The 23430-nt window shown below is 45.3% G+C and overlaps 1 protein-coding gene across 1 annotated transcript in view; it reads left to right on the forward strand.

Annotated features, from left to right (window-relative positions):
• Positions 1-23430, forward strand: part of TNC (tenascin C) — a 145695-nt gene that overhangs the window by 23776 nt on the left and 98489 nt on the right. Inside the window, exon 2 of the mRNA XM_078881361.1 lies at positions 17985-18540. Coding sequence (XP_078737487.1) covers positions 18163-18540 — 378 coding nt within the window. The 5' untranslated portion in view covers positions 17985-18162. The remainder of the gene's footprint in view (positions 1-17984; positions 18541-23430) is intronic.

The raw sequence follows: 23430 nt of genomic DNA on the forward strand, positions 1-23430 counted from the left end.
CCGAAACGTCGTGACAATTATATTTATAAAGTTTTATTTGTATTATTTTATTACTTCCCTTCTACGTGACTTTACCGAAAGAACCAAGAAGATGAATCCCTGCAGTCACGAAAACTTTAAATCGAAATGTAATTATGTTTTATTTTTATTATTTTATTATTTCCCTTCTACGTGACTTTGCCGAAAGAACCAAGAAGATGAATCCCTGCAGTCACGAAAACTTTAAATCGAAAAGTAATTATGTTCTATTTTTATTATTTTATTATTTCCCTTCTACGTGATGACTTTACCGAAAGAACCAAGAAGAGGCGTTCCACGTCGCTCACCCGTGTTGTGTGTTGGGCGTGGGACACTGGCTGGGTGTGTAGGATTTGGGGGGGGGGCGGTGGTGGAGATGGTGTTGGGGATGGGCAGGGTCACGAGGAATTTCAATTAAACCGGGAGGTGTTGAGCGCGTGACCCCGCAGATGACCTCTGCTGACCTCCTCCCGTGCAGGGATCGTGGCGAGGGAGGACGGGTTGGGGGGGGGGGGACCCCCACGCCCTATATGCAGACCCAGCGGCAGTGTTCGCCCCCCCCCAAGGGAGGGGAGGCGTACAACGTCGTGTGTGTGTGTACCAACACACACACAGATATATCTCTGTGTGCGTGTGCACCAACACACACACAGAGATATCTCTGTGTGTGTGTTGGTACACACACACACACACAGATATTTGTGTGTGTGTGTGTACCAACACACACACAGATATCTGTGCGTGTGTGTGTGGGTACACACCCACAGATCTGTGTGTGTGTGTTGGTACACACACACACAGATATCTGTGTGTGCGTGTGTGGGTACACACCCACAGATCTGTGTGTGTGTGTGTGTACACACCCACAGATCTGTGTGTGTGTGTGTGTTGGTACACACACACACCCACAGTTCTGTGTGTGTGTGTGTTGGTACACACACACACCCACAGTTCTGTGTGTGTGTGTGTGTTGGTACACACACACCCACAGTTCTGTGTGTGTGTGTGTGTTGGTACACACACACACACCCACAGTTCTGTGTGTGTGTGTGTTGGTACACACACACACACAGTTCTGTGTGTGTGTGTTGGTACACACACACAGATCTGTGTGTTGTTAGTACCCACACACGCACACAGATGTGTGTGTGTGTGTGGGTACACAGCGGGGTTCGATTCCCGCTCGCGCCCACCGCCAACACCTGGGGCAGCGATTATCTGAGCCTGCCATGGGCAACCACCCCCCCCCCCACTAGGTCGACTTAGCCTCAAATGGGGAGACAAAGGCGGCCCGGGAGGGCGTGGTGCTGGCCACCCACCCCCTCGTGTGCTATACCGGACTTCGTGGGTGACACTCGCTAACAGCACTTTCCCCAACAGTATGTAGAGGCTATACGGGGGACCTTTGTCTTTGCTACGCAAACAACTGGCACGCGTTAGTTGGTGTATTTCGTTTGGGCAAAACTTTTCCCATTTTTCATTCACCCAGGCAACTGGAGTGCAACGCGCTTAACATTAAAACTAACAATAACATATTTAAGAATCGAAGTTCAGAGACAAGCAACATTATATATAATTATTAAAATAAGTAGTTTTTTTTAAAAAAACGTAATTAGCACGTTGTCTTACGCTGAACGAGGTAATTGTTGTTGACAGAGCTTCGGGGATAAACGCGATGGGGGTGGTGATGATGATGATGGTGGTGGCGAGTGTGGGAGGAGGAAATTCCAGAGTGGAGCGGTGAGAGAAGCAGCAGAGAGAGAGGTGTGGTGAGTGGGTGAGTGAGTAGGTGAGTGGGTGAGTGAATGAGTGAACAGGTGAGTGGGTGAGTGAGTAGGTGAGTGGGTGAGTGAGTAGGTGAGTGGGTGAGTGAGTAGGTGAATGGGTGAGTGAGTAGGTGAGTGGGTGAGTGAATGAGTGAACAGGTGAGTGGGTGAGTGAGTAGGTGAATGGGTGAGTGAGTAGGTGAGTGGGTGAGTGAATGAGTGGACAGGTGAGTGGGTGTGTGAATGAGTGCGTGGTTGAGTGGGTGAGTGAATGAGTGAGTAGGTGAGTGAATGAGTGAGTAGGTGAGTAGGTGAGTGAATGAGTGAGTAGGTGAGTGAATGAGTGAGATGGGGGTGGTGGCGAGTGTGGGAGGAGGGAATTCCAGAGTGGAGCGGTGTGGGAAGCAGCAGAGAGAGAGGTGTGGTGAGTGGGTGAGTGGGTGTGTGAGTAGGTGAGTGGGTGAGTGGGTGTGTGAGTAGGTGAGTGGGTGAGTGAGTAGGTGAATGGGTGAGTGAGTAGGTGAGTGGGTGAGTGAATGAGTGAACAAGTGAGTGGGTGTGTGAATGAGTGCGTGGGTGAGTGGGTTGGTGAATGAGTGAGTGAGTAGGTGAGTGAATGAGTGAGTAGGTGAGTGGGTGTGTGAATGAGTGAGTAGGTGAGTGGGTGAGTGAATGAGTGAACAAGTGAGTGGGTGTGTGAATGAGTGCGTGGGTGAGTGGGTGAGTGAATGAGTGAGTGAGTAGGTGAGTGAATGAGTGAGTAGGTGAGTGGGTGTGTGAATGAGTGAGTAGGTGAGTGGGTGAGTGAGTTTGTGAGTTATTGGGTTGCTGGGTGAGTGAGTGCGTAAGTTAGTGGGTGAGTGAGAGGATGAGTGGATGACTGAGTGGGTGGGTGAGTGAGTGGGTGGATGAGTGCGTGTTTGAGTAGGTGAGTGACTGGGTGGGTAAATAAGTGAGTTGGTGAGTGACTGGGTGAGTAGGTTGAGGATGTATGGGTCTGTGCAATTTTGGTGACCAGGTTATAACATCGTTCGAGCGCGCTAACCGCTACACTACCGCTCCCCACTCGCACACAAAGACACAGATCCCCCGTATAGCCTCACCCACCCACTCACTCACCACACTGCAGGTCACAACACACTGACACACTCACTGTCTCACTCACCCTCTCACCCACCCACACACTCACTCACCACGCCGCAGGTCACAACACACTCATGCACTCACCTTCTCACTCACCCACCCACCCACACACTCACTCACCACGCCGCAGGTCACAACACACTCATGCACTCACCTTCTCACTCACCCACCCACCCACACACTCACTCACCACACCGCAGGTCACAACACACTCACGCACTCAGCCACTCACTTTCTCACTCACCCTCTCACCCACCCACTCACACACTCACTCATCACACTGCAGGTCACAACACACTGACACACTCACTGTCTCACTCACCCTCTCACCCACCCACCCACCCACTCACTCACCACACCGCAGGTCACAACACACTCACGCACTCACTCACTGACCTCCTCACCCACCCACTCACACACTCACCACACTGCAGTTCACAACACACTCACACACTCACTGTCTCACTCACCCTCTCACCCACCCACCCACACACTCACTCACCACACTGCAGGTCACAACACACTCACGCACTCACTCACTCACCTTCTCACCCATCCACCCACACACTCACCACACTGCAGCTCACAACACACTCACACACTCACTGTCTCACTCACCCTCTCACCCACCCACCCACACACTCACCACACCGCAGATCACAACACACTCACTGTCCTCACTCACCCTCTCACCCACCCACCCACACACTAACCACACTGCAGGTCACAACACACTTACATACTCACTGTCTCACTCACCCTCTCACCCACCCACCCACACACTCACTCACCACACTGCAGGTCACAACACACTTACATACTCACCTTCTCACTCACCCTCTCACCCACCCACCCACACACTCACTCACCACACCGCAGATCACAACACACTCACACACTCACTGTCTCACTCACCCTCTCACCCACCCACCCACACACTCACTCACCACACCGCAGATCACAACACACTCACGCACTCACTCACTCACCTCCTCACCCACCCACCCACACACTCACCACACTGCAGCTCACAACACACTCACTGTCTCACTCACCCTCTCACCCACCCACCCACACACTCACTCACCACATCGCAGATCACAATACACTCACGCACTCACTCACTGACCTCCTCACCCACCCACCCACACACTCACCACACTGCAGCTCACAACACACTCACACACTCACTGTCTCACTCACCCTCTCACCCACCCACCCACACACTCACTCACCACATCGCAGATCACAATACACTCACGCACTCACTCACTCACCCCTCATCACACCCACCCACCCACACACTCACTCACCACATCGCAGATCACAATACACTCACGCACTCACTCACTGACCTCCTCACCCACCCACCCACACACTCACCACACTGCAGCTCACAACACACTCACACACTCACTGTCTCACTCACCCTCTCACCCACCCACCCACACACTCACTCACCACACCGCAGATCACAATACACTCACGCACTCACTCACTCACCCTCTCACCCACCCACCCACACACTCACTCACCACACCGCAGATCACAACACACTCACGCACTCACTCACTCACCCTCTCACCCACCCACCCACACACTCACTCACCACACCGCAGATCACAACACACTCACGCACTCACTCACTCACCCTCTCACCCACCCACCCACACACTCACCACACCGCAGATCACAACACACTCACACACTCACTCACTCACCTCCTCACCCACCCACCCACACACTCACCACACTGCAGATCACGACACACTCATGCACTCACCTTCTCACTGACCTCCTCACCTACCCACCCACACACTCACCACACTGCAGGTCTCCTCACTTCGCTTCTTTTTCTGCTTCCTTCATCGCATCGCTCCACTCTGGAATTCTCTCTCCCACCGCCACCATCGTCACCACCACCATCATCACCACCATCATCACCGTCTCTCATGCCCCCAACGCCCCAGACTCTCATAACAACAATAACCTCAATCACCAACCCAACACACGTGTTACACATATGCACACACACACACACTCTCTCTCTCTTACACTCCGTGTGGTCGCTCACACGTGACGTGCTGATACTCATTCATGGACCCTTCTAAACCATAAACTAAACTATTCTTTATTTTATTTAACCAGGTAAGGCCACATCACCATCATCATCACCATCATCATCACCATCATCATCACCACCACCACCATCATCATCACCATCACCACCACCATCATCATCACCATCATCGTCACCATCATCATCACCACCACCACCACCATCATCACCACCACCACCACCATCATCATCATCATCACCATCACCACCACCACCACCATCATCATCACCACCATCATCATCACCACCATCATCATCACCACCACCACCACCACATCATCACCACCATCATCATCATCACCACCATCATCATCATCATCACCATCATCATCACCATCATCATCATCACCATCATCATCACCATCATCATCATCACCACCACCATCATCACCATCATCATCACCACCACCACCATCATCATCATCACCATCATCACGTGGATGTTTATAAGCAGCCAACTGCTCTAGACGCGTGGCGATGTTGATTCTAAATGTGGAGGGAAAAACCTGGAGGACCCGGAGAAAAATCCACGCGACCAAAGGGAGAGAGAGAGACACGCAAACTCCAAATATACAGCAGCAGGCGTCAGGGTCGGGATCGAACCCACGACCTCCTGTAGACCAGGCGAGGTAGTCAACATCTCCTAGCCACCGTGATGATGATGGGAGAGAGTGACACGCAAACTCCAAATATACAGCAGCAGGCGTCAGGAGTTGGGATCGAACCCACGACCTCCTGTAGATCAGGCGAGGCAGTTAACATCTCCCAGGGTCACGGGATCGAACCCGCGACCCTGCTGTAGACCAGGCGAGGTAGTCAACATCTCCCAGGGTCACGGGATCGAACCTGCGACCCTGCTGTACACCAGACGAGGTAGTTAACATCTCCCAGGGTCACGGGATCGAACCCGCGACCTCCTGTAGACCAGGCGAGGTAGTCAACATCTCCCAGGGTCACGGGATCGAACCCACGACTTCCCGTAGACCAGGCGAGGTAGTCAACATCTCCCAGGGTCACGTGATCGAACCCGCGACTTCCCGTAGACCAGGCGAGGTAGTCAACATCTCCTAGCCACCGTGGCGCCCCTCTGTGCCCGTGTTGAATCCATCGCGCCGTTGCTACCGCTGCTGCTGCTGCCGCTGCTGCAACAATTGAATGTTATTCTGCCTGCCCTGCCGAGACAGTGCGTGGATTGAGTGCTGCCCAACGCGTGAATCTTGCACAAACCGAGGGTCTGACTTGGCCAAACAAACGCGGCCGAGAGTTTCGCGAGGGCCACTAAGCACATGGGCCTCGGTCGACTTAGGAAGGGCCTGGCCATGTGGCCTGAGTTTGGGCACCGTGACCCTGACCCCCCCCCTCCCCACCCCACCCCACTCCCTCCTTGACCTCCCCCTCCCCCCACCTGGTGACCCCTACCCCCGTCTCGCTCACTTTCTAGGCGCCCAAGTCACTCCGTAAAGGCTCCACGCGAGTGAGTTACAGACCCCCCCTACCCAACCCTCCCCCTCCTCCTGCTCCAGGTCTCCCCACGCCGCACGAAACGTCGCAGTGACAGCCGTGGGGGGGGGGGGGGGGGTGAGGGGTGTAAGGATTCACACAAAGACAAAGATACCCCGTGTAGCCTTTAAACCGACTGGCTTTGGTGGGGTGGGGGCAAGTGCTGTTAGCGAGCAGCCCCAGTGAGAGCCGGTCACGGCACGAGAGGCGGGTGACGTCTGCTGTACCCACGCACGGCCGTCTTTGTATCCCCAGTGGCGATGTTTACATGCCGCGCCGGGTAAACTCAGCCCTTCGAGATTAAGTCCTTCAATATGAAAGGCACTTCATGAAATTGAGGTCGTTATTGTTGTTGTTATTTGAGGCTGAGTTGACCTAAGGGAGGCCCCGGGAACGGTTCATAAAATCGTCGCTGGGTTATTTTATTATGTTTATTTTTATTATTTTACTATTTCCATTCTACGTGACTTTACCGAAAGAACCAAGAAGATGAATCCCTGCAGTCACGAAAGCTTTAAATCGAAATTCGTCGCTGGGTCGTTTGGTGGGTCGCCGGGTTCGTAGCGCGGCTGACCGCCCCCCTCTACCACACAAAAGACACTGACAAAGATCCCCCGTGTAGCCTTAGCAGACTGTAGGGGCAAGTGCTGTTAGCGAGGACCTGTGAAGGCCGGAACGGCACACGAGGGGGTGGGTGACCAGCACCACGCCCGACCGCCTTTGTCTCCCCCAGTGGCGATGTTTACACACCGCACCAGATACTCATTTGAGGCTGAGTCGACCTAGGGGAGGCCCAGGACCGGTTCAGATAATCGTCACTGGTGTTGGCCGTGAGCGGGAATCGAACTCGGGTCGCCAGGTTTGTAGCTCAGCGCGCTAACCGCTGCACCACCGCTCCCCATAGCGCGCACACTGACACACACAGACACACACACACTGACACACACACACAGACACACACACACATTGACACACACACTGACACACACAGACACACACACACTGACACACACAGACACACACACACTGACACACACAGACACACACACACTGACACACACACACACACAGACACACACACACTGACACACAAAGATACACACACACAATGACACACACACACTGACACACACACAGACACACACACACTGACACACACAGATACACACACACGGGCACACACACACTGACACACACTGCCACACACAGATACACACACACTGACACACACACACTGACACACACACACTGACACACACACAGACACACACACACTGACACACACACACACACACAGACACACACACACTGACACACACAGACACACACACACTGACACACACACACACACAGACACACACACACTGACACACAAAGATACACACACACAATGACACACACACACTGACACACACACAGACACACACACACTGACACACACAGATACACACACACACGGGCACACACACACTGACACACACTGCCACACACAGATACACACACACTGACACACACACACTGACACACACACACTGACACACACACAGACACACACACACTGACACACACAGACACACACACACTGACACACACAGACTGACACACACACACACTGACACACACACACACTGACACACACACACTGACACACACTGCCACACACAGATACACACACACACAGACACACACACTGACACACACACAGACACACACTGACACACTGACACACACACACTGACACACACACTGACACACACACACTGACACACACACTGACACACACTGACACACACACACTGACACACACACACTGACACATACACACTGACACACACACACTGACACACACACTGACACACACTGACACACACACACTGACACACACTGACACACACACTGACACACACTGACACACACACACTGACACACACACACTGACACACACACACTGACACACTGACACACACACACTGACACACACACACTGACACACACACACACTGACACACACAGACACTGACACACACACACACTGACACACACACTGACACACACTGACACACACACACTGACACACACACACACTGACACACACACAGACACACACTGACACACTGACACACACACACTGACACACACAGACTGACACACACACACACTGACACACACTGCCACACACAGATACACACACACACACAGACACACACACTGACACACACACAGACACACACTGACACACTGACACACACACACTGACACACACACAGACACACACTGACACACACACACTGACACACACACACTGACACACACACACTGACACACACACACTGACACACACACAGACAAAGGAACATTCACAGGGAAACAGAAGCGAGCTGTCTCTCCCTCTCTTTCTCCCTCGCTCTCTCTCCCCCTCGCTCTCTCTTTCCTTCTCTCTCTCCCACGCACATCGCCACGTCCACGTGTGTCGTCCAGGCATAAACGCAGCCCCCCTATGAGAATCAGAATGTTGTAGTTCTACTTGCAGCAGCAGCAGCAGCAGCAGGAATCGTATGAGCTACAAAGCTCCTCGTTTCACAGATGTCCAGTTAAGGGGCACGTGGCCAGAACGTGACGACAACAAACGACACGAGTGCAAAGTGGAGGACCCATACTCTTAGGTTTTTATCGGTAAAGTCATGTAGGTAAAAAATGAAAAATAAATAAAAATTACTTATTAATTTTAATTTCACGTAGGTAAAAAATGAAATAAAAATTAATAAAAAAATACTTATTAATTTTAATTTCACGTAGGTGAAAAATGAAATTAAAATTAATACAAAATTACGTATTAATTTTAATTTCACGTAGGTAAAAAGTGAAATTAAAATTAATACAAAATTACGTATTAATTTTAATTTCACGTAGGTAAAAAGTGAAATAAAAATTAATAAAAAAATACTTATTAATTTTAATTTCACGTAGGTAAAAAGTGAAATTAAAATTAATACAAAATTACGTATTAATTTTAATTTCACGTAGGTAAAAAGTGAAATTAAAATTAATACAAAATTACGTATTAATTTTAATTTCACGTAGGTAAAAAGTGAAATTAAAATTAATAAAAAATTACGTATTAATTTTAATTTCACGTAGGTAAAAAGTGAAATTAAAATTAATACAAAATTACTTATTAATTTTAATTTCACGTAGGTAAAAAGTGAAATTAAAATTAATACAAAATTATGTATTAATTTTAATTTCACGTAGGTGAAAAATGAAATTAAAATTAATACAAAATTACGTATTAATTTTAATTTCACGTAGGTGAAAAATTAAATTAAAATTAATACAAAATTATGTATTAATTTTAATTTCACGTAGGTGAAAAATTAAATTAAAATTAATACAAAATTACGTATTAATTTTAATTTCACGTAGGTAAAAATGAAATTAAAATTAATACAAAATTATGTATTAATTTTAATTTCACGTAGGTGAAAAATTAAATTGAAATTAATACAAAATTATGTATTAATTTTAATTTCACGTAGGTGAAAAATGAAATTAAAATTAATACAAAATTACGTATTATCTTTAATTTCACGTAGGTGAAAAATGAAATTAAAATTAATACAAAATTATGTATTAATTTTAATTTCACGTAGGTGAAAAATTAAATTAAAATTAATACAAAATTACGTATTAATTTTAATTTCACGTAGGTAAAAATGAAATTAAAATTAATACAAAATTATGTATTAATTTTAATTTCACGTAGGTGAAAAATTAAATTGAAATTAATACAAAATTATGTATTAATTTTAATTTCACGTAGGTGAAAAATGAAATTAAAATTAATACAAAATTACGTATTATCTTTAATTTCACGTAGGTGAAAAATGAAATTAAAATTAATACAAAATTATGTATTATCTTTAATTTCACGTAGGTGAAAAATTAAATTGAAATTAATACAAAATTATGTATTATCTTTAATTTCACGTAGGTGAAAAATGAAATTAAAATTAATACAAAATTACGTATTATCTTTAATTTCACGTAGGTGAAAAATGAAATTAAAATTAATACAAAATTATGTATTATCTTTAATTTCACGTAGGTGAAAAATTAAATTGAAATTAATACAAAATTATGTATTATCTTTAATTTCACGTAGGTGAAAAATTAAATTGAAATTAATACAAAATTATGTATTATCTTTAATTTCACGTAGGTGAAAAATTAAATTGAAATTAATACAAAATTATGTATTATCTTTAATTTCACGTAGGTGAAAAATGAAATTAAAATTAATACAAAATTATGTATTATCTTTAATTTCACGTAGGTGAAAAATTAAATTGAAATTAATACAAAATTATGTATTATCTTTAATTTCACGTAGGTGAAAAATGAAATTAAAATTAATACAAAATTATGTATTATCTTTAATTTCACGTAGGTGAAAAATGAAATTGAAATTAATACAAAATTATGTATTATCTTTAATTTCACGTAGGTGAAAAATTAAATTGAAATTAATACAAAATTATGTATTATCTTTAATTTCACGTAGGTGAAAAATTAAATTAAAATTAATACAAAATTACGTATTATCTTTAATTTCACGTAGGTGAAAAATGAAATTAAAATTAATACAAAATTATGTATTATCTTTAATTTCACGTAGGTGAAAAATTAAATTGAAATTAATACAAAATTATGTATTATCTTTAATTTCACGTAGGTGAAAAATGAAATTAAAATTAATACAAAATTATGTATTATCTTTAATTTCACGTAGGTGAAAAATTAAATTGAAATTAATACAAAATTATGTATTATCTTTAATTTCACGTAGGTGAAAAATGAAATTAAAATTAATACAAAATTACGTATTATCTTTAATTTCACGTAGGTGAAAAATGAAATTAAAATTAATACAAAATTATGTATTATCTTTAATTTCACGTAGGTGAAAAATTAAATTGAAATTAATACAAAATTACGTATTAATTTTAATTTCACGTAGGTAAAAAATGAAATTAAAATTAATACAAAATTACGTATTAATTTTAATTTCACGTAGGTGAAAAATGAAATTGAAATTAATACAAAATTATGTATTATCTTTAATTTCACGTAGGTGAAAAATGAAATTAAAATTAATACAAAATTATGTATTAATTTTAATTTCACGTAGGTGAAAAATTAAATTAAAATTAATACAAAATTATGTATTAATTTTAATTTCACGTAGGTGAAAAGTGAAATTGAAATTAATACAAAATTATGTATTATCTTTAATTTCACGTAGGTGAAAAATTAAATTAAAATTAATACAAAATTACGTATTAATTTTAATTTCACGTAGGTGAAAAATTAAATTAAAATTAATACAAAATTACGTATTAATTTTAATTTCACGTAGGTAAAAAATGAAATTAAAATTAATACAAAATTACGTATTAATTTTAATTTCACGTAGGTGAAAAATGAAATTGAAATTAATACAAAATTATGTATTATCTTTAATTTCACGTAGGTGAAAAATGAAATTAAAATTAATACAAAATTATGTATTAATTTTAATTTCACGTAGGTGAAAAATGAAATTAAAATTAATACAAAATTATGTATTAATTTTAATTTCACGTAGGTGAAAAATTAAATTAAAATTAATACAAAATTATGTATTAATTTTAATTTCACGTAGGTGAAAAGTGAAATTGAAATTAATACAAAATTATGTATTATCTTTAATTTCACGTAGGTGAAAAATTAAATTAAAATTAATACAAAATTACGTATTAATTTTAATTTCACGTAGGTGAAAAATTAAATTAAAATTAATACAAAATTACGTATTAATTTTAATTTCACGTAGGTAAAAAATTAAATTAAAATTAATACAAAATTACGTATTAATTTTAATTTCACGTAGGTTAAAATGAAATTAAAATTAATACAAAATTACGTATTAATTTTAATTTCACGTAGGTAAAAAATGAAATTAAAATTAATACAAAAGTTATAAATTTTTTTCATTTTTTATCTACGTGAAATTAAAATTAATAAAAAAATTTTTTGACAATTTTAATAAAAATTTTTACCTACGTGACTTTACCGAAAAAACTAAGAGTATGAATCCTTGCAGTCACGAAAGCTTCAAAGTGTAGTACCGCTAAACAAATCACTTTAAAAAAATATACATCTCCATATATATAAAAGGCAAAGTTGTGATTATGTGTGTCTGTTAAAAATGTTTAGAGTACTTCCCGACATGCAACAAACTTGAAATTTCCCATGTGGGTACTTTCCAGACTGTACACCATGCAAACATTATACAAATACACTTTTTGGTGGAGGGGTGGGAGCTCAATAATGCATCTATTCTTTTGCACGGCAAGTGAACTGTGACGTCATCTGTCACGTGACCCGCGCACGTGGAAGCGTAACCCATTGTAGTGTCGTGGTTAGAGCTACGCCGCGCTACGAACCCGGCGACCCGAGTTCGATTCCCGCTCACGGTGACGATTATTTCAACCGCTCCTGGGCCCTCCCCTAGGTCGACTCAGCCTCAAACGAGTAACTGCTGTGGTGTGTGAACATCGCCACTGGGAAGACGAAGGCGGCCGGGGCGTGGTGCTGGCCACCCACCCCCTCGTGTGCCGTGCCGGCCTTCACACTCACTCACACTCACTCACACAAAGATCCCCCGTATAGCCTCAACAGACCGTTGGGGCAAGAGTTGCACCTTCAAATGCCGGGGTGGCATACGAGGGCGTGGTTTGGCCAGCACCACGCGTGTGGCGATGTTTACACCACACTGCACCAGGTACTCATTTGAGGCTGAGTCGACCTAGGCGGAGGCCCAGGAACCGGTTCAGACACTCGTCACTGGTGTTGGCCGCGAGCGAGAATCGAACTCGGGGCGCCGAGTTCGTAGCGCAGTTCACTAACCACTGCGCCACCGTTCCCAAAGACAAAGGTCCCCCCCTCCCGTATAACCTTAAGCGAGCGTTGGGCAAGTGCTGTTAGCGAGTAGCACCTTTGAAGGCCGGCACGGTACGCGAGGAAATGGGGTGGCCAGCACCACGCCGCATCTGTCTCCCGAGTTGCGATTGTTAACACACCGCACCAGATACTCATCTGAGGCTGAGTCGACCTAGGGGAGCCTCAAAACCGGTGAAAACAAATCCGCCACTCTTCTTGGTTCTTTCGGTAAAGTCACGTAGAAGGGAAGTAATAAAATAATAAAAAATAAAACACTTACTATAAAAACAGATTTTATTTCGATTTAAAGCTTTCGTGACTGCAGGGATTCATCTTCTTGGTTCTTTCGGCAAAGTCACGTTGTTGCCGAAACGTCGTGAGAATTATTTTATGATGTTTTATTTTCATTATTTTATTTCTTCCCTTCTACGTGACTTTATGGAAAGAACCAAGAAGATAAAACAGATTTTATTACGTTTTCATTTTATTATTTCATTACTTCCCTTCTACGTGACGACTTTACCGAAAGAACCAAGAAGATGAATCCCTGCAGTCACGAAAGCTTTCAATGGAAATCCGCCACTCTTACTTGTCATATGCGGGAATTGGACTCGGGTCACCGGGGGTCGCATCGCAGCGGTGACCACCGCACCACCACCGATGTCCACACAACGCGTACACACAAATACAAAGGATACACGCACTTACTCTGGCTCGTCTCACACAAACACATAAATCACGAATCTTTCCACGCGGCGCCCCCCCTGGCCGTTCCGGCAGCCAGCAAAGCCACCGCAGCCGCAGCGCTGGCACGTAAACACTCAGAGGAGAGAAGGGGGGGGGGCACGTGGGGGATCGGAAGGCTGTAATGCCCTCCTAGCTCCACTGCTGCTTTGTAGCGCAGCGCTGACAAGCTACAAGGGTCAGCTTAAACGGCCACCCCTACGCTCGAACCAGATGTCCCGCCACACTGCAAGATGTTCAGCTCCTCGGCCAGATGTTTGTCCAACTGCATGGCCGGATGTCCCACTCCATGGTCAGATGTCTATCCAACTCCACGGTCAGATGTCCCACTCCACGGTCAGATGTCCAACTGCATGGTCAGATGTCCAACTCCATGTCCAGATGTCCAACTGCATGTCCAGATGTCCCACTCCATGGTCAGATGTCTATCCAACTCCACGGTCAGATGTCCCACTCCACGGTCAGATGTCCAACTGCACGGTCAGATGTTTGTCCAACTCCATGGACAGATGTCCAACTGCATGGTCCAATGTTCAACTCCTTGGCCAGATATCTGTCCAACTCCATGTCCAGATGTCCAACACCTTAGCCAGATGTCTGTCTAGCTCCATGGTCAGATGTCCAACACCTTAGTCAGATGTCTGTCTAGCTCCATGCTCAGATGTCCAACTGCACGGTCAGATGTTTGTCCAACTCCATGTCCAGATGTCCAACTCCATGTCCAGATGTCCCACTCCATGTCCAGATGTCCCACTCCATGGCCAGATTGCTAAATCTGCAATTCTTTACCTTGGCTGCTCCAATCAATGTTTACAGCCAGCGTTGTTGGCAGGCAATGTTTGCTGGCAACTGAACAACTGAATTTCCTAACAAATGGAACGTTTAGTGACCAGGCAATGAAAATGATGGAGAGCATTTCAGATCCATTACTTTGTCCAAAGAACATTCCAAGCAAAGGTTACAGGGGTTTTCTCGCTCTCGGATCATTGAGTTGAAAATAGACGCATTAGAACATATTGCGTACAATCTGGTAACTCGGTGGGTAGGTAATCCCCACACTTCTATAACGATATCAATCAGCTCAATGCCTCCCATCAGGTGACTTCTGTGTAGCCACGCCAACTCTGAATCCCTCCCCTCTCATCTCTAAATCTACATCTCCTTTCGTCAAGGAACGTAAACCATCATCACGCAAAGTCCGGTCATCCTCGCAGAAGCTTTTGGCTAGCTATCGAACAAAGATGGTCACCGCATCATGCGCTTTCCGATGCGCTGCCGTGGCCGTCTGGAACGCTCTTCCTTCCGATATTAGGCAGCCACTGGCGCTATGCACTTTTAAATAATCTAGATTGGAAACTCATTTCTTTAGAATTGCTTTTTATGTTTCGTTTGTTGTCCTTCCCCCGCACCTCCCAATTAGCACGGTTCGCGACGTATGGCAGCGAAATAAGTTAAACATACGCACATCTGTGAAATCCACAGCGAGAAAAAAAAAGTACCCGCTTTTTTCAAATTTTTTTGCTGTGGATTTCGCACCTGATGATTGCTTGTGTTGCAGTCGAAACGTCGTGAGAATTTTTATAGTTTTTTATTTATATTATTTTATTATTTCCGAAAGAACCAAGAATATGAATCCCTGCAGTCACGAAAGCTTTAAATCTAAATGTATACACACATCTCTCTGAATGAGCTCAAACTTCCCGTAACCCACGTGACTTCTGCGTGACCACGCCCACTCTCAACCCCTAACCTCTCTGCCCCACCCACTATGAAAACATACCCTGTTCCATGTGCAGCAGCGTCGAGGCTCTCGTGTAGCCTCCCATACCCAACCCTCAGCTCTCCAGACCACTCTGCTCTGGTTTTTCCGTTCCATTTCCATCCCTTTCCTCTGTTTCCCCACTCTAAAACTATTTTAAAACCATGCTTTATTTCGATTTAAAGCTTTCGTGACTGCAGGGATTCATCTTCTTGGTTCTTTCGGTAAAGTCACGTAGAAGGGAAATAATAAAATAATAAAAATAAAACATAATAAAATACAATTCTCACGACGTTTTGGCCACAACGCAAGCAGCCATTCTCAGGTGAAGAACAGGTCTGTCGAGAAGACACTGCAGCATGAGAAGTCTGTCTTCTCGACAGACCTGTTCTTCACCCGAGGACGGCTGCTTGCGTTGTGGCCGAAACGTCGTGAGAATTATTTTATTATGTTTTATTTTTATTATTTTTTTATTTCCCTTCTACGCGACTTCACCGAAAGAATCAAGAAGATGTTTTATTTTATCAGGTAAGGGCCCCACTGAGCTATGTAGCTTTTTTACAGAAGCGACCTGGACACCACAAGTTATAGCCCAACGAAGTGGCTTGTCAACAACGTGTGGAAATGTATCACAGCCGATTACTCTAAACGCATGACGTCGATTCGAAATGTGGAGGGGAAAACTGGAGGACCCGGAGAAAAAAAATCAATGTGACCACAGGGAAAGAGAGAGAAACACGCAAACTCCAAATACACATGGTCAACCAAAAAATAACATTTTTTTCTGGCCTGGACTTTTGCAGCTGTTCTAGACTAATTTCAGGGTGCCGATTCCAAATCTGATCTCAGATTTGCTCTATCACATCTCATTTTTATGCTATCGGCATACCCCATTTTCATTGATTTTACCCAAAATTAACTCTGTCACTTATGATTGCAAGTTGTTGCGAGTCAGTGACTGCTTTAGTGTTAAAATATGGTGCTGTATTTTTAGGATAGTGTGTTTATAATATCATTTTATGTAGATATCCACATGTATTTAATATTTTTCTTCTGCAGTTTTTATTGAAAATTCGATATTTTATATCTCAAAAACCTGATGAGATAGACAAAAACTGATGCCAGATTTGGAATCAGCACCCCAAAATTACCTTAAACCCGTTGGAATACCTTATGCCAGAAAAGTGTGTTGACCAGTGATATAGAGCGGGCGTCAGGGTCGGGATCGAGCCCACAACCTCGTTCATACCAGGCGAGGTAGTAAACATCTCGCCACCATGGTACTTCTTGTATTTCACCCTCCCTCTCCCGTTCCTTCCTGTCCATCTCTCCATACTTTATTTATCCGTGACTTTCCTCGCCTTCCAGGTGGCGTGGCCACGTTGTGCACAAGCCGTTCGTATGAACAAAGAATTGCCTTGCAATTCGTTGCCTGCTTGACCTTGTAAAGACTGCGAATGAAGTCATTCCTCGTTCGTAGCAGTCGTTGCGTTCCTGAAAAGTGTCGCGTTAAGGCGAGGAATTACTGCACAGTACCGAATCACATTGGCAGTGAAAAGTCAGCCTGCAGTCATCCCATGGCGAGACACAAAACTGAGATGGCGGTACACTGCCACCATGTACTGTATCATTGCACACAAACTGCATCATTCCGTGTACTGTGTCAGCCGCGCCGCTCAAGAAAGCATTTCGTCGTCGACCACTCAGAAACCGTGTGGGCGCGCGTTCCACGTTATAACGGGCACGTGTTATGCGTTATAACAGGCATGCGTTCTGCGTTATAACGTGCGCCCGTTCTGCACTGCAGCATGAGAAGTGGCACGTAATGCGTTGTGTTTGGGAGTGGGAGAACTGACCGATGCTCCGTCCCATACTACAGAGTCAACGACCACCTCCGTTCTTCTGCTGCGTCGCAATTGCTACTGATGATGTTGTCGCTCTCTCTGCCTTTCAGAAGCACAGTCACTCTGCGGACTCGACGATCCTCGGCATCTCCACACCCGTGCAATCCGCCACTGCAAGTCCTTCGCGTCGTTCGGTCAGGGGGCCTCACGCAGGAGCGCTCAACTCATCCCGTCGGCCAAGCGACCGACCTTCCACTCGCCGCAACCCTTCGACTCCACGTGGCAAGGATGCACCGTCCACAGGTGCCCGTGCTGGCCCTGCTGGCGCTACAGCTGCTGCTGCTGGCCGTGGACCCGGGCCGCGCTAGAGTCCTCGAACGCTCCACCCACGGTCCCCACCGCCGACTCCACAGGAGGGCCTTGGCGGCCGCGCCCGCAGGCCGCGTCGGCAAGGGCCTGCTCCGACCCCACGCGGCCCCTCTGGCGGCCTCGGGCGGCGAACGGCAGGTGTCGGTGCAGCTACCCGCCGACAGCGTCACCAGCTCCGGGCCGTCCCCCGTCGTCTTCAACCACGTCTACAACATCAACGTGCCGCTCGGTTCCATGTGCAGCGTGGACCTGCAGGCGGCGCGGGGAGCGGCCGGGGCTGCGGCCGCTGCTTCTATCGTGAGCCCTCAGGATGAACCTGGCACCCCCCACCCCACCCCTCCCCCCCCATCAATTCCCCCTCTCCACACTCCCCTCCTCCCCTGCTGAGCTCTCAGTTTCAATCCTGAACTCTGAGCTCCCCTCTTTCTCTCCCCCCTCCTCTTCCTGTCCTCCTCCCCCTCTCCTCTTCCTTCATATCCACCTCCTCCTCTCTCTCTCTCCTCTTTCTTTCATCTCCCTCCTCCTCCCCACCCTGCCCATCCTCTTTGTCGTGTGTGCTGCTACACACCTGGGTTGCAGTCTCAAAATTCCGAAACTGATCTCACACGTTACCTGAACTGCACGCAGGCAGACTAGGGGGTGATCAATCCGAGATTTTAACTACCTCACTTGGTATACAAGTCGTGGGTTCGATCCCGACCCCGATGCCTGTATATTTGTAGTTTGCAGTGTCTCTCTTCCCGTGGTCTCGTGGATTTTTCGCCGGGTCCTCCGGATTTTCCCTCCACATTTAGAATAAACATCACGCATTTAGAGTATTTGACTGCTTAGAAATTTCCACATTAATAAGCCACTTCGTTGAGCTATCATTTGTGTCCAGGTTGCTTCTGAAAGAGCTATACAGATCAGTGGGCCTTACCTGGTTTAAATAAAAATTATGTTGTTTTTAGTTCAGTATACAGTAATAATCAGTATTTTAACTTAACCTCCACCTCCCAGCGACAGAGCCAATCACAAATCAATCTCCAATATTCCTCCTGTTTTGCCGATACAATCTAATGTTAAACGCGTGCAACGTTGCTATATGTGCATCGGCTGCATCGTCGGGTAATTGAAGTTAAATGTTTAATCTGCAGCGGGCAACTTTGTTCACAAAGAGCCTTTGTGCCGTGGTTGCACAAGCAACACGGACTCGGATTGGCTGGACCGAGTCACGTGCTGTGTCATGGCAACCGGGTAAAAAAATGGCCGCGTTTCTTTCACGCGTGCGACACAGCTCGGGAGATTTACTTGCGATACGAACGTTGAATTAATTTACGGGAAATAAAATTCACCTCCTAGTCATCTGTAGTTCTGTAATATTAACATTTTTTTTTTAACATTCCTCAATTCGTGTTTATTCTTTGGCTGAGTCCGGCTTTCTTTCATCGCTTAGATCCCCCTTGCCAGGCTCTCTTCTTGGCCCGGGCTGTCCCAGGCGAGGAGGGGAGGGTGGCACGTGCGTCGATTATTACAGATAGGCACCATCGGCTGCGGTCGAGTTTCACGGCTCGCTGGTGGATAACAAACTTCACGTTGTAAATCATCAAAGAGCAACAAGCGCTTAGGAGTTTAGCACCCTTTGAGAATGCGGGCGGGCAGTTACGTTGGTGGGGGGGGGGGTTGCGCTGTGTCTGGGTTCTCCTGAGTTGTTATCGGTTGGTTGGCCATGCTCCATAATCTTGACGAGGATCTTGGCGAGGTTACGTTTCTACTTATTGTTCTTAATCATTTAAGATTTATTCAGATGTTATTTTTTTAATGGTTTTTTCTGTAAAGGTTTTTTTTCTCGGTTGATTTATTAAAGTTTTTTTTTCTTTCTAAGGGTTAAATTGTATTTGTATAGGCTTTTAGCTGTTAAGGAATTGATTCAGTTTCATCTGTTAAGGTTTTTATATATTTTGTTAAGGGTTTAGCTGCAAAGGTTTATATTCAGATTGATTTATTTAGGGTTTTATCTGTCAAGGATATACTTAGTGTTGTATTCAGTTATGTTTTTTGGGGGTTTATCTGATAATGGTTTAGTAAGAGTTTTGGTTCTATATGTTTAAGGTTTTTTATTCAGTTTTATTTACAAATCTTTTTTTATATGTTAAGGGTTTATTTAGTTGTATTTTTCAGGGGTTGTATCTGTTAAGGGAGACCTTGTTGTGAATGGCGCTGTAATAGAATCATCCTTTTAGCAAAAACGTCGAACTCAATTGCTAAACGCCATGGACTACTCTCCACTGTACCGGTGTGGTAAAGCAATAAGCAAGGCCCGGCATGCTTGTCCACATGATAACTTTATTCATTTGACCGTGCCGGGTGGAGGAGGGTGCACGACACACGTTGGAATTTCACTCACGCGATTTTACCAGATTAAAACAAATATATCATGAATCTTGTTGGTTCTTTCGGTAAAGTCACGTAGAATGGAAGTAATAAAATAATAAAAATAAAACAAAATAAAATAATTCTCACGACGTTTCGGCCACAACGCAAGCAGCCGTCCTCATGTGAAGAACAGGTCTGTCGGAAAGACAGCGTCTGACAGACCTGTTCTTCACCTGAGGACGGCTGCTTGCATTGTGGCCGAAACGTCGTGAGAATTATTTAATGTTTTATTTTTATTATTTTATTATTTCCATTCTACGTGACTTTACCGAAAGAACCAAGAAGATGAATTCCTACAGTCACGTAAGCTTTAAATCGAAATACCATGAATCGTAACAGTCACGTGTGAGAAAGCCTACACCATTTACATTCAACAATACACTCGACAACTTCAAACGCAGCAAGAGTGATAATAACCCTCTCGAGTCCCCGAATTCATTCCATGGCTTTAAAAGGCTCTTCTTATCTCTCCTCCACTTCTACGCGCGCCTGTGGGCCCCCACTCGCCAATTTAAATTAATGGGCGCCAGGTGGGTAAGTCCCAACAGCTGAGTGGAGTGGCGTGTCGGCCTTGGACAGCCTATTAACCCTGCCCAGTGTTAAACACTGCCACGGCACTGGTGCAAGAGCCTTGCATTGTTCTTCTTGGTTATTTCGGTAAAGTCACGTAGAATGGAAATTATAAAAAAAATAAAACATAATAAAATAATTCTCACGACGTTTCGGCCACAACGCAAGCAGCCGTCCTCAGGTGAAGAACAGGTCTGTCGATAAGACAGAGTCTGAATGACACGTCCTGGGCTTGGAGCGTCTATTTAAGCTGGGAGGGAGGAGGAAGAGCGCCTTGACAACATAATTTGTATATCAAGAGGAATTTTAGCATATTTATGTAATATTACACTATGTATTATTCTACCCACCCTACTGCACACCACACATTGCTCAAGCCCAGAATTTTTGCATATTTATGTAATATTACACTATGTATTATTCTACCCACCCTACTGCACACCACACATTGCTCAAGCCCAGATCCACACTTGCACACAGAGAGGGTTTACCCACGGGGTGGTGAAACCCCCATGCAGGTGACCCCCACATGCCGGCCCTGTAGCCACAACTGCGAGGCCGCACTTATTACACACAAAGTGCTTGACACAAATGAACCACAATACCTCGCTGAGCTCGTGCATGAGCATAAACCACCATCACGAGCACTCCGGACATCCTCGCAGCCATCAAACAAAGACGGTGGTCACTGCTGCTGCACTGTGCGCGTTCAGATGCGCTTCTGCGGCCGTCTGGAATGCTCTATTAGGAAGCCACTGGAGTTACGCACTTTTCAATCATCTTGATTGAAGACTAATTTCTTTAGAACTGCTTTTTGTTGAGTTTGTCGTCCTTCCCCTGCCCCTCCGATTAGCACAGTTGGCTACGTACGGTGCGAGAGTAGTTCAACACACGTGGAGGAGCGGCAAACCTTGGTCTTGCTGTTATATTAGAAGACTCTTTACGGCTGTAGCTGTTGCACCAGCCTGTATTGCAGCAACACTTTAGTAGCAACTCAAGCCAGGAGGGGGGGGGGGGGGTGTGCGGGGCCCAGGGCAAAATCCCTGCCTGGGCCCCACCGACGCCTTCAAACTAAACCGGATGTATCACATCTGACACCGTGACATCTGACACAGGGTTCAGTCCAATTGTCAAAGCACATTTGCGAAATATATATATGTTGTTAATATTCTCGAGTGGCGCCTAGGGAAAGCACCAAGCACCGTGATGGCATGCGATTGCTTTAATTTTTAAAAACCGCATTCGAGCCCTCTACCACGAGACCTGCACGCAGCAAGTGAACGCCGAGTCTCTCGGTCTGCACATCATCATCATCATCTGGGATCCCTTGAGTTCAAGTGTGATGATCCTCCATGGACCGCGATTATTGGTCAGGGTTTGTGGGTACGCACAGGTGGCTGACGAGGCCCATCCTGGAACCACAACGCCTTGTTCACAGTGATGGCCCGCGTGTTGTCGTTATTGATAGCTTGGAAACTTCGAGTGTCCCGTCTAGCCTGGGTGTCGTTCTTTCCTTCGTGCCCGTTTTGTCGGTCTCGCGATGGCCGGCATCTTTGTGACTCGAATTCCAAGATGAGCGCTCGAGTGCCAGCTGTCTCCCCCCTTCCTGCCCCCCCCCCCCCCCCATGATACCTGGGTCGATGTTGCACTTGGTGATGTTGCTCTTAACAAGTGTAAGAGCAACCGCGCCTGTAACGTTTCTTCTGGCCCCCTCTGGAGCGTGTCCTGATCTTGAGTTGGGAATAGAAGGACTTGCTGATCATGTGCACAACCAAACGGAGCTGACGTTGAGTGATGACAGCTTAAAAAACACTCCAGGATCCGGCTTCTTCAAGAACACCGAAATTTGGTTTGTTTGTATCTGCCAGGTGATGCCAAGGAATTTCTGTAAGAAGCGCTGATGGAATTTCTCAAACACATTGAGGTGTGATAATGTGCACAACCCAACGGAGCTGACGTTGAGTGATGACAGCTTTAAAAAAACACTCCAGGATCCGGCCTCTTCAAGAACACCGATATTTGGTTTGTTTGTATCTGCCAGGTGATGCCAAGGAATTTCTGTAAGAAGCGCTGATGGAATTTCTCAAACACATTGAGGTGTGATAATGTGCACAACCCAACGGAGCTGACGTTGAGTGATGACAGCTTAAAAAAACACTCCAGGATCCGGCCTCTTCAAGAACACCGATATTTGGTTTGTTT

Source organism: Lampetra fluviatilis, chromosome 61, assembly GCF_964198595.1.
Source record: "Lampetra fluviatilis chromosome 61, kcLamFluv1.1, whole genome shotgun sequence".
In the NCBI taxonomy this organism is placed as follows: Eukaryota; Metazoa; Chordata; class Hyperoartia; order Petromyzontiformes; family Petromyzontidae; genus Lampetra; species Lampetra fluviatilis.